This window comes from Ctenopharyngodon idella, chromosome 13 (genome assembly GCF_019924925.1).
Source record: "Ctenopharyngodon idella isolate HZGC_01 chromosome 13, HZGC01, whole genome shotgun sequence".
NCBI classification, from domain to species: Eukaryota; Metazoa; Chordata; class Actinopteri; order Cypriniformes; family Xenocyprididae; genus Ctenopharyngodon; species Ctenopharyngodon idella.
Genome location: NC_067232.1, coordinates 26,685,846 through 26,700,072, shown reverse-complemented (window position 1 = coordinate 26,700,072; position 14,227 = coordinate 26,685,846). Strand labels below are relative to the sequence as shown.

The 14,227-nt window shown below is 36.5% G+C and overlaps 1 protein-coding gene across 5 annotated transcripts in view; it reads left to right on the top strand.

Annotated features, from left to right (window-relative positions):
* Positions 1-14,019, top strand: part of ggps1 (geranylgeranyl diphosphate synthase 1) — a 29,134-nt gene extending 15,115 nt beyond the window's left edge. For all 5 annotated transcript variants that reach the window (XM_051918054.1, XM_051918055.1, XM_051918052.1 and 2 more), the window contains one exon: positions 12,259-14,019. In XM_051918054.1, coding sequence (XP_051774014.1) covers positions 12,259-13,083 — 825 coding nt within the window. In that variant the 3' untranslated portion in view covers positions 13,084-14,019. The remainder of the gene's footprint in view (positions 1-12,258) is intronic.
* Positions 14,020-14,227: the final 208 nt, after the last annotated feature.

Here is a 14,227-nt window from a genome sequence, read left to right as displayed (position 1 = left end):
TGACAAGTCCCCCCAATAATTAGAAATGGCAAAATTGGCCCCCCTTTATTACACGTTGTTAGGATGAGGAAAAAAAAAAAAAGTTCAAAAGTTACGTTTTTAGTCTTGTCTGTCTCGGCGGTCTAATGGTGCGTTCACACCAGACGCGAATGAAGTGTTAAGCATGAGTGATTTACATGTTAAGTCAATGCAAAGACGCGATAGACATCCTGCGGCGCGATTTCCGCGAATTGAGCATTACGGGCGAATATTCGCGCCGCGTTAACCAATCAGGAGCTTGCTCTAGTAGTGACGTGATTACGATGTAGCGAGAGGAGGCAGAAATCCGAAACAACAATGGAGGACAAAATCATCGTCGTTGTATGTGGATACCCGGAGCTGTACGATACATCTTCATACTTTTATAGAAACAGGAATAAAAAGGATCTTGCTTGGAAGAAAGTGAGTGAGGAGGTCGAACAGTCTGGTAAGTTGTAAAAAACGCTCTCCTACTCAATTTGAGCTATATATATATACATATTGAGACTACAAGCTAGCTAAAACCGGCAAATTGAGCTTATTCGCCGTATTTCACAACTACTTTCCCGCTGACGAGTTGATGTGTTTATTCAGAGGAAGTGTGCAGAAAGAAGTGGAAGAGTCTGAGAGACAGAAACCCCTCCCATGACGCGAATTCGCATCTGTTGTGAAGCGAATTTCACGCGCGAATGAAGCGAGTAAACTCAAAATGTTCAAGCGTCCAACTACGCACGATTTATTTGCTCAAGTCACGTCTGGTGTGAGCGCCCCATATCAGCGCTCGTCAGTGTCAAAATGATTGAGGTGGCCAATCAAATCAAAGTAGGCGGGGTTTACTGTTCACAGAAGCAGAACGTGAATTCCAGCGCGACACGTCGGTTTAACGTTGAAAGAAAGTGTGGTAAGATGTAAAAAGCGAAACAGTTAATATGGTACGTTTTGTACTAGAAATGTTAAGACCAGCAGTAACATCCAGTGATGCAAACTACTCGACTTTTTTCTCAAATATGGCCATATACAAATAAAAGTAGCCTACATGTAATGCAAATAGTTCAAAAATGATGATTTTCCCAACTAGAATTAGAGTTGGAATCTCTTTCAGTGTTCTGTTTATTTTTGCTTTATAAAAAATTGGTCCCCCCCAATGTTTAAGACATGGTCACGGCCTTGATATGACTTGGTGTGATTATTAAAACAAAGTCTGTGGTTCATGTACACTGTTAACCTGAATAAGTTGGGCTGACTCAAAAAAATTTGAGGTAATCAGTTAAATCAAATTTTGAGTTATGATGTTCCTAATTTAAGTAAGCAGAACTATCAAGTTTTGAGTTTGTAGTACTCATGCATGTTAATTGCTCCTAACTTGAAGTACTGAGTTAGCTAACGCATACATTTTGATAGCAATTAATATCTTTTTTTTTTTTTTTGACTTCTTGCAAATCAAATGAGTTATTTACTTCACTGTAAAACCTAATAAGAAAATTCATAAAATGTTAACTTGCTAATGTTGACAATAGCATGGTATAGCACTTGCTGAATGAGTAGAGCAACTTAAAGCATGTTACCTACCTGCTCTCAAACCAAACCGCATGCACCACTTGTCACCATGATGGTAACTCTCCAAAAACCCACATTAACAGAAACTCTTCTAAATTAGCATAACAAAACATTAATCACTAATAAATCTCTCTTACCATTAATCTTGCACACAAAAACATTATATAACACTTTATTTTAGCATTTACTCTCCCTTTCGAGTGCCATGGGCAAAGCATGCTGGGAAATAGAAATCCCAGCCCAGTTTCAGTTAAACTTAAGTTGGTCTAAATTAAAAGAAATGAGTTCATAAAACTCAAAACAATGATACATACTTGAAATATGTCAGTGCTGTGAACTTAAAAGAAAAAAAAAGTTCTAAACACTCATAACAGTTAATATAACTGAACTAATTTGTTAAATTTAAGTTAGTCCTACTCAAACCAAATAAGTATTTTGAGTGTTAGGGTTTACGGTGTAAATAAATCTGTGCTGCATGTTTCATTGTAAGCTCTCATTTCAAAATGAAGAACTTAAGACATAAATAGTAGTATTGTAATTTTACAGTTGTACTGTAAAATAAATGACTATTTAACAAAATATTTATTTATTTTACAGTGCGGTAATATTACAATAGTTATTTCAGTCATTTTAATGTTTAATATTTTATTTAATAATAATATTAATAATCATGTTAATAAATTAATATTTTATTTAATTAATAATTTAAATTATTAATAATAATCTTTTTTTTTAAATCAATAGTTGTTTTTTTTGTTGTTGTTTTCAGGGAAAAAAAATCACTTTTTCACCCCAAATCATTGTCAGGAAGAAAATATGCATTTGCAACAATGTCGCAGTAACTGTTTTAATATTTATTTATTTTCCAAACTATTTATTTAAACTTCAGCTAATCACTTGTATATAATAACCAGATGATTGTGTGTTAAAGCAGAGTTGTTCAGCTTTCATGTTCAAGTCTTTCCATTGGTAAGTGCTGACGTCACTGTAATGATCTGAAGCTGTGGCTATTTCTGTGTCCTCACAATAGCTGTTTTTGAATTTATTTTCAAGGGCTTCTTGCTAATCAAGTGATTACTCATATTTCTGATCGGTCTCCTTGAATCTCACCCTCTCTTCCCTGCGGCTGTAAACTCTTCTTGAACCCGTCAGCGTGTCTGGGCGAACGCAACGCCTCCACGCGCCTCACGTCAGACTCCACCGACGGCTGCCAGTCGCTTCTCATTCAGGATTCAGCTCATGTTACACTGAACAGGTTGAAATCTAAAAATATAAATAACCAAATATGAGTGTTATCAGTTCAGGATTCCTTGTGTTCACTGAATAGTGTCACTGTTTCCTCACAAACATTGATTTTCTGACTGAAACCAAATATTGACTGTTTCTTGCTGAGCAGTATTTCTTTAGAGGACTTGTTGCCTCACCCAGTTTCTGGTGTGTGTGTGTGTTTAGAAGGTTCAAAGTAGCAGAAATCCTGTTTTCCTGAGATGTTTTGGGAATGCTGGGTGTTTCTTAAGAGCTTGACCTCAGTTTGTTTAGAAAGCTTTATCTGCCGGATCGATGAGTTCACTGCACTTCAGAGGTCAGAATTTAATCAAACGATTCAATAAAAGTGGGTGAATCTCACAAAAACATGTCCATGTCATTATCCACCCCCCAAAAAATGCAAAAAAAAAATTATATTTTACATAAAAGAAATGCAACCTATTCTTAAAATGTTAATGATGTTGTTGTTTTGCATTGACACTTTCATGAACATTTAAAAACATTTATTACTTTGTAGTGTGTTGTAGTGTAATTGTCATGAAAATAGTGTTTAAATCGCTGTAAGCCGATTTACTAGAAAACTACCAAGGCTGATTAAGATTTTTTTTTTTGCAGGCAGTAAACAAGGATGATGATGTCATCAAAGGATGATGTAATGCTTCTTGAAGGCAGACAAATTCAGTAGTAATCTTATCCCACTGTCTGTACTCCTTCATGCATCAGAATCAACGCTTGTTCTTACAGATGTCACAATGATATACAGCGAATCCGAGGTGTGTGTGTTTTGCATGTGATTATAGAGGCTCTGCAGGGGCATCTGACTAAAAGAAGCATGTTTGCAAGATAAATGTCTGATCGTCTCTGACGCTGGCCACATGCCCAGCATGCTCTCAGACGCTTCCATTACTGACAGTTATAGTTTACAGTAAGCGTGCTTTTAACTTCCGTGCGAGAGCTTTTCAGAGCAGCTCTTGATACGCACTTGTTAAGGTCAACTCTCCGTCTCTGAAATGTTTCACGGCTGTCTTTCTGCTGGCAGTTTTCCTTTCCCTACATTCACCATGTTTGAAGCGGATGCCAGTACTGATGCCCCCTAGTGGTGGTTCTGGTACAGCTGCTTTTGTTGTTTCCATGTTGAGTTTTTGTAGTTCTCTAGTTTTGTTGTTTTTGAAAGTAAAGTTCAAGCCTGTCTTAAAAGAAGGTTACTAAAGTGGGCTGGTGAACTTCATCTAATGCACTTTTGGTCCTGTAAAATTTCTGAAAATCAAGGGCCTGTTTCACAGCAATTAATAACATTCAGAAAGTTAAGAAATATTCATTTAATCTTCAGAATTTAGTTAAATGTGTTATTAATTTGAGTCATGTGTTTGTAATGTGATACCAGTTACTTTTTTTTTTTTGCATTTCTTTCAAAATATAATAATTAAAAATATAATTAATTATAATGAAATTATCATTCATTTAAAAGAAGGTATAAAAGGCAGAACCCCCAACATATCGGTATCGTTATCGGCAGGTATCCCTCTGAATAATCTGCTATCGGTATCAGCAGATATCACTCTGAATAATCTGCTATCGGTATTGTCATTGGCAGATATCACTCTGAATAATCGGCTAACGGTATCGTTATCGGCAGATATCACTGAATAATCGGCTATTGTTATCGGCAGATATCACTTCAAATAATTGGCTATCGTTATCGGCAGATATCACTGAATAATCGGCTATTGTTATCGGCAGATATCACTTCAAATAATTGGCTATCGTTATCGGCAGATATCACTGAATAATCGGCTATTGTTATCGGCAGATATCACTTCAAATAATTGGCTATCGTTATCGGCAGATATCACTGAATAATTGGCTATCGTTATCGGCAGATATCACTCTGAATAATCGGCTATTGTTATCGGCAGATATCACTTCAAATAATTGGCTATCGTTATCGGCAGATATCACTGAATAATTGGCTATCGTTATTGGCAGATATCACTCTGAATAATCGGCTATCGTTATTGGCAGATATCACTCTGAATAATCGGCTATCGTTATTGGCAGATATCACTCTGAATAATCGGCATTGTTGGCAGATATCACTTCAAATAATCGGTTAACGGTATCGTTATTGGCAGATATCACTCTGAATAATCAGCTATCGTTATTGGCAGATATCACTGAATAATTGGCAATCGTTATAGGCAGATATCACTCTGAATAATCGGCTATCGTTATTGGCAGATATCACTGAATAATTGGCCATCGTTATAGGCAGATATCACTCAGAATAATCGGCTATCATTATTGGCAGATTTCACTGAATAATTGGCTATCGTTATTGGCAGATATCACTGAATAATCGGCTATTGTTATTGGCAGATATCACTCTGAATAATCGGCTATCGTTATTGGCAGATATCACTCTGAATAATCGGCTATCGTTATAGGCAGATATCACTCTGAATAATTGGCATTGTTGGCAGATATCACTTCAAATAATCGGCTAACGGTATCGTTATTGGCAGATATCACTGAATAATTGGCAATCGTTATAGGCAGATATCACTCTGAATAATCGGCTATCGTTATTGGCAGATATCACTCTGAATAATCGGCTATCGTTATTGGCAGATATCACTCTGAATAATCGGCTATCGTTATCGGCAGATATCACTCTGAATAATTGGCATTGTTGGCAGATATCACTTCAAATAATCGGCTAACGGTATCGTTATTGGCAGATATCACTGAATAATTGGCAATCGTTATAGGCAGATATCACTCTGAATAATCGGCTATCGTTATTGGCAGATATCACTCTGAATAATCGGCTATCGTTATCGGCAGATATCACTCTGAATAATTGGCATTGTTGGCAGATATCACTTCAAATAATCGGCTAACGGTATCGTTATTGGCAGATATCACTGAATAATTGGCAATCGTTATAGGCAGATATCACTCTGAATAATCGGCTATCGTTATTGGCAGATATCACTCTGAATAATCGGCTATCGTTATTGGCAGATATCACTGAATAATTGGCAGTCGTTATAGGCAGATATCACTCAGAATAATCGGCTATCGTTATTGGCAGATATCACTCTGAATAATCAGCTATCGTTATTGGCAGATATCACTGAATAATTGGCAATCGTTATAGGCAGATATCACTCTGAATAATCGGCTATCGTTATTGGCAGATATCACTGAATAATTGGCAATCGTTATAGTCAGATATCACTCAGAATAATCGGCTATCGTTATTGGCAGATATCACTCTGAATAATCAGCTATCGTTATTGGCAGATATCACTGAATAATTGGCCATCGTTATTGGCAGATATCACTCTGAATAATCGGCTATCGTTATTGGCAGATTTCACTGAATAATTGGCTATCGTTATTGGCAGATATCACTGAATAATCGGCTATTGTTATTGGCAGATATCACTCTGAATAATCGGCTATCGTTATTGGCAGATATCACTCTGAATAATCGGCTATCGTTATAGGCAGATATCACTCTGAATAATCGGCTATCGTTATCGGCAGATATCACTCTGAATAATTGGCTATCATTATCGGCAGATATCACTCTGAATAATCGGCATTGTTGGCAGATATCACTTCAAATAATCGGCTAACGGTATCGTTATTGGCAGATATCACTGAATAATTGGCAATCGTTATAGGCAGATATCACTCTGAATAATCGGCTATCGTTATTGGCAGATATCACTCTGAATAATCGGCTATCGTTATTGGCAGATATCACTGAATAATTGGCAGTCGTTATAGGCAGATATCACTCAGAATAATCGGCTATCGTTATTGGCAGATATCACTCTGAATAATCAGCTATCGTTATTGGCAGATATCACTGAATAATTGGCAATCGTTATAGGCAGATATCACTCTGAATAATCGGCTATCGTTATTGGCAGATATCACTGAATAATTGGCAATCGTTATAGGCAGATATCACTCAGAATAATCGGCTATCGTTATTGGCAGATATCACTCTGAATAATCAGCTATCGTTATTGGCAGATATCACTGAATAATTGGCCATCGTTATTGGCAGATATCACTCTGAATAATCGGCTATCGTTATTGGCAGATATCACTCTGAATAATCGGCTATCGTTATAGGCAGATATCACTCTGAATAATCGGCTATCGTTATAGGCAGATATCACTCTGAATAATCGGCTATCGTTATAGGCAGATATCACTCTGAATAATTGGCATTGTTGGCAGATATCACTTCAAATAATCGGCTAACGGTATCGTTATTGGCAGATATCACTGAATAATTGGCAATCGTTATAGGCAGATATCACTGAATAATCGGCTATCGTTATTGGCAGATATCACTGAATAATTGGCAATCGTTATAGGCAGATATCACTCAGAATAATCGGCTATCGTTATTGGCAGATTTCACTGAATAATTGGCTATCGTTATTGGCAGATATCACTGAATAATCGGCTATTGTTATTGGCAGATATCACTCTGAATAATCGGCTATCGTTATTGGCAGATATCACTCTGAATAATCGGCTATCGTTATAGGCAGATATCACTCTGAATAATCGGCTATCGTTATCGGCAGATATCACTCTGAATAATCGGCATTGTTGGCAGATATCACTTCAAATAATCGGCTAACGGTATCGTTATTGGCAGATATCACTGAATAATTGGCAATCGTTATAGGCAGATATCACTGAATAATCGGCTATCGTTATTGGCAGATATCACTGAATAATTGGCAATCGTTATAGGCAGATATCACTCAGAATAATCGGCTATCGTTATTGGCAGATTTCACTGAATAATTGGCTATCGTTATTGGCAGATATCACTGAATAATCGGCTATTGTTATTGGCAGATATCACTCTGAATAATCGGCTATCGTTATTGGCAGATATCACTCTGAATAATCGGCTATCGTTATCGGCAGATATCACTCTGAATAATTGGCTATCATTATCGGCAGATATCACTCTGAATAATCGGCATTGTTGGCAGATATCACTTCAAATAATCGGCTAACGGTATCGTTATCGGCAGATATCACTCTGAATAATTGGCTATCATTATCGGCAGATATCACTCTGAATAATCGGCATTGTTGGCAGATATCACTTCAAATAATCGGCTAACGGTATCGTTATTGGCAGATATCACTGAATAATTGGCAATCGTTATAGGCAGATATCACTCTGAATAATCGGCTATCGTTATTGGCAGATATCACTCTGAATAATCGGCTATCGTTATAGGCAGATATCACTGAATAATCGGCTATCGTTATTGGCAGATATCACTCTGAATAATCGGCTATCGTTATAGGCAGATATCACTGAATAATCGGCTATCGTTATTGGCAGATATCACTGAATAATTGGCAATCGTTATAGGCAGATATCACTCAGAATAATCGGCTATCGTTATTGGCAGATATCACTCTGAATAATCGGCTATCATTATTGGCAGATATCACTCTGAATAATCGGCTATCGTTATTGGCAGATATCACTCTGAATAATCGGCTATCGTTATTGGCAGATATCACTCTGAATAATTGGCAATCGTTATAGGCAGATATCACTCTGAATAATCGGCTATCGTTATTGGCAGATATCACTCTGAATAATCGGCTATCGTTATAGGCAGATATCACTCTGAATAATCGGCTATCGTTATTGGCAGATATCACTCTGAATAATCGGCTATTGTTATTGGCAGATATCACTCTGAATAATCGGCTATCGTTATAGGCAGATATCACTCTGAATAATCTGCATTGTTTGCAGATATCACTTCAAATAATCGGCTATCGTTATTGGCAGAAATCACTCTGAATAATTGGCTATCGTTATCGGCAGATATCACTCTGAATAATCTGCATTGTTGGCAGATATCACTTCAAATAATCGGCTATCGTTATTGGCAGAAATCACTGACTAATCGGATAACGGTATTGTTGGCAGATATCACTTCAAATAATCGGCTATCGGTATCGTTATTGGCAGATATCACTCTGCATAATCGGCTATCGGTAGCATTATCGGTATCGGCAGATCACTGAATAATCGGCTATCAGTATCGTTATCAGCAGATATCACTATTCAGATATCACTTATCACTACAATAATCATATTTTCAAAATGCATTTATTCAAATTGCTTATCAGCATAAATCTGTTCATCTGTGCAGTAATTAGAATACTTGCTAATTAATTACACCCAACACTGACATCACAATATGTTTATTAGTTTGATAAATCCACTATTGTTTTGTAAAGAGTTATTCTGTAGTCTAATGTATTTAATGCAATTACATCAGAAGTAACTGTAATTAAATGACAGAATATTTGAGTAATCCCTTACTTTAACTTTTTCAAGGGAAAAGTAATTAAATTACAGTGATTAGAATGCTTAGTAATTAATTACACCCAACACTGGCATCACGATACGTTTATCAGTTTGATAAAACTGTAATCAAAACGGATAAAAATTTTATATGCAATTCAAACACATAAATCTTAAATTTAGGCCTAAATATTTTGAGTAAACTCAAGTTGCATGGGTTTATTTTAGCTCGTGTCCTTTTCCAGGTTACAGAAGCACACAGCTGCTGTGATTTACTGCTGGTTTGTTTGGTTAGTCAGTGAAAGCATGTTTGTTTTCCTGTCTGTGTGAATGTATGTGGGGTAACAGGTCAGCTGAGGTCGCGTTCAGACCGCTGACGCAGCACTGCTCGGGTCTCCTCCCACTCGGGACCCCGAGGACTCGACCCGCCTCGGGCTCCGGTGTCATCGCTGATTACTTTAACAAGTGAATACGTTACCCAGACTCCCCTCTGCTCACCATATGTTCCCTATCAGTGCGCTCATGTGTCTGTTTCAGTGCTGGAGCTGCAGATTCACTCATCAAGAACATTAATTAATCTCACTTGCGCTGTATTCCAGACAGAAAACGTAATTATATTCAATTACATAAATTGTACAATTATGACACTTTTATATTAAGTATATCCTCTCTTGTGTTATATTGTAAAAAGAAAATGAATGTAGATGGGTTTAGTGTGTGTGTGTGTGTGTGTGTGTAAAATACAGCAGCACTAATGTATTTTACTTTATATGAATTTAATTACTGATGCATTAAAATAACTTTTAAATTGGTCTACACTGAGATGTTGATATAATTATTTGATTTGATTAAATCTAATGGTATTAAAATTGTTTTAATTATGATTTTAAATTTATTTGCCCAAGTGACAATAATAAATTGTATTTATGAAAATTGCATTATTATATATATTATATTATATTATATTATAAATAGGAAAGCTTGGTTTAGATTTAGTGTGTATGTAAAATACAATGAAGGTATTTCTTTGGTATGAAGTTATGACTTTTTTCATCATATTAATAATAAAATATATATATTTTAATTGGTTGCATATAAATGGTTATTTTTATATTGGCCTATATTTATTTATAGTATGATTTTTTTATATATATATATATATATATATATATATATATATATATATATATATATATATATCTTTTAATTGATAAATTAATAGAATTAATGTGTTTTTTTTTTATGAATTACTAAATTAAATTATAAATTAAAACAATTAATTTCATGAATGATTTAATTTTTTTTAAATAATTTTGGATCACTTGTTTCCTGTAACAATTATTTAAATATTATATATAAATAATAAAATTATTTATAAGTTTATATTCTCGGTTGGCCAAAGAGTATTTGTGTGTAACAAAGTTTCTGCAGTTTTAGATGAGCATCTTTTACCGTACAATAATCAAGCATTTAATGATCAGCGGTGTATTTATGCTCGTTGCTCTCAGATTCACTCCCTTTGAAAGTGTTTTGGCATGATGACCTTCACTGAGTATCCAGGGATGTTAAAGCTGCATTTCAGACACACCCTGATTGTAAACACTCCTCATCTAATATACTGCAGTGTGAGCAGCTGCTGCCCTCTGCTGGCCGTCACCTCCATTACAATTCATATAGATCTGTGCATTTCTCTTTGCACCTGATATTAACGTCCATGTCTGCTGAACTGACCGCAGGTTTTCAACTGAGATGGATTGGTGTTTACATCTGTAACTGCTTTTTCATGATTGCATACACATCACATACTACAGCAGAATGTTGTTGTTTGTTGTTGTTGTTGTTGTTGTAGTTAGTAGTAGTAGTAGTAGTAGTAGTAGTAGTATTTTATTATTTATTTATTTATTAGGGATGTAATGGTACAAAAACATGACGTTTCGATTCGTACCTCGGTTTTGAAGTAATGGTTCGGTACAACAGGGGGGAGAAAACTAAACATAAAATTGCTTTTTTTTTATTAAACAGTTTTTTTTTAAACAAGTGTGTCTCTGTGTTTAAATACATGCATTACAATTCTAATTAATTTTCTTAATGATAAGATTTTTTTTATCTAATAATTTGTTACATTTATATAGCTCTTTTCTGGGAACTCAAAGCGCTTTACATATGGAAATTAAACTATATACAGGGAGCCCTTACTTTCACATTGCTATAATATTAAAGGTTACAATTAACAACGGAGCCCAAACTATTAAATTCAGTTAATATTTATTTTTATATATAATAATCAGCACTCAAATAATAAAAAAAAAAAACATGTAAATTGCACATTTTGCATTAACTTCTAAATCTAATTATATAAAGTTAATTTTCTAATCCATTTTTGAAATGCAATCTTTTATACCGTTACAGTCATAACTTGTTTTCATGACAAATTTATTTAAACATACATTAAATAATCAAGACATTACTATCAGGTAAAGTAAAAATGAGCTAATATAGTTCATATATTTAGTGAAATGCTCTTGTCTAGAGTTTTTCTCTAGTGAACTAACATGCTGTGGACACTAAATGACTTGCCTGAGGTAAATGTAATGCTACGTGAGATTTTATTCTCAGGCTGTTTTATTGATGTCTTTCCACGGCTGAAACACTAGTTGAGAGATTACATGTAAACATGTGCGTAGATCGTCTGTTCTTCTTCTGCGCTTTTTCCTGTTGTGGCAGTTAGCAAACGGCATTGCATTACAGTGTGCACCCCCTTCTGGATTGGAGTGTGGATCGCCTGCGACTGACTGTATTCGTCGTCTTACTGTATGAACCGAAACGTGGCGGTTCAGGATGAATACATGTACCATACACCGCCATATACATATTATTGTCCAGCTCTAATGTGCTAAATGCATGTTTCTCCGAATGCTCCGAATATGGTTTGAGTGATTGGATTATTTCAGACTCTATTTATACATGTAAAACACCTTTAGACTGAATATTGGTGATCTGATTTTCATATCGATCTTCTATTTTTGAATCCCCAGGTCATTATTGAGGTGACAGAGATGCTGCACAATGCCAGTCTGCTGATCGACGATATTGAAGACAGCTCTAAGCTGCGGCGCGGTTTTCCGGTGGCCCACAGCATCTACGGCGTGCCGTCGGTCATCAACTCCGCCAACTACGTCTACTTCCTTGGCCTGGAGAAGGTGTTGATGTTAGAGCACCCCGAGGCCGTGCGCGTCTTCACCCGCCAGCTGCTGGAGCTGCACCGCGGACAGGGCCTGGACATCCACTGGCGGGACACGTACACCTGCCCGACCGAGGCAGAGTACCGGGCCATGGTGCTTCAGAAAACCGGCGGGCTTTTCGGCCTCGCTGTGGGACTCATGCAGCTCTTCTCTGACTGGAAACGAGATCTCAAGCCGCTTTTGGACACTTTGGGCCTTTTCTTCCAGATACGTGATGACTACGCCAACCTGAATTCGAAAGAGTACAGCGCCAACAAGAGCTTCTGCGAAGACCTGACGGAAGGGAAGTTCTCTTTCCCCACCATTCACGCCATCTGGTCCCGTCCCGAGAGCACGCAAGTGCAGAATATCCTGCGCCAGCGCACAGAGAACGTGGATATTAAACGCTACTGCGTCGACTACCTGGAGAAGGTGGGCTCCTTCGCTTACACCCGTCAGACGCTGATGGATCTGGAAGTGGAGGCCTACCGGCTCATCGCAGATCTCGGAGGGAATCCGGAACTGGAGGCTTTAATGGAGCATCTGAGTCGCATGTATAAAGAGCCCGAGGGCGGAGCTTCTGCTGGCCAATCAAAAGAGCTTGGGGGCGGAGCTGCAGCCAGCCAAACAAAACAATGATCCGCGTTAATCTCGTCTGCACACTGTGAACAGACTTCTCAAACTTTTGTCTTTCAACTGTTATTTTGTCTGCACAGCAAATTGCCTTCGGTCCAAATTCTCGTTTTGTCTCATATTTCAAGGAGCTGTAACTGGCGTATGAAGTGTGAAAGAAAAAGTTTACTGGCCTCTTATCAGAATTGCTGCTCGTTTCAGTATGAATGACAACCGCAAACAAACATTTAACGTTTAAATGCTGTCATTTCACCTCAAACACAAAACAAATACATTGTTTTGCTTTAAGAAAATGAAGCCAATTTAAATGGACCTCTACCATTTGTTCATTTTTTTTTTTTTTTGGCATCATCACAATTATTTTCAATAATATAATTTTAATAATAATAATTTTAACTTTATTATTATTGCTACATTTAAACATTTGTTGTACTGCCTCTAATAGAATATCAAAATCAGTAAATAGTATATTTTACTGTAATAAAGTAAAAATTAAGTGAAAACAAATAAGAGCTGACCGCCTTTCCCGAGTGAATAGCGTTAAAAAAACTTGTGCCCTGTAGTTTTGCTGATGTTGTTGTCATGACGATATGCGTGTCATCAGGTTTGTTGTATTCGGTGCTGTGGACCGTAACGAGGCCTTACGTTCACGTGTGAAAGCTTTAACACTCCTTGATAAAGTTTTTGTCTTTTTTTACATTTGAGCAGCTTTTGGTTTTTGTGACTGATGTTGATGACAGTCAGAATTAAAGATGGACCTGTCACTTTCGATGCTCGAGTACCTCTGAAATAGTGTTTTGGGATGATATCTCACAGTGTTTGATGTATGAAAGGTCACTGGTTTTTACATTTAAACATATGTGTGCATTTTATCAGACTCGTATAGCTGAGGTCAATCCTTTTAGGGAACACTCCTTTGAATAAACACTTTGATACACTACAGTCTCTTGCAAGTGTGTATCGTGCTGTTGTTTTTCTCATGAAGTGGAAAGTATTTACTTCTTCCATGTGATTTGAAGAATAATTGTCATCTTGTGTTTAACTTATCGGATATTTATTTTGGTTAAAAAGTTGCTGTTCCTGATGCAATACTAATTTTGCAAGTCAGTTGCATTGTCACTCATCATTTAGATCTTTCCTCTTATAAAAA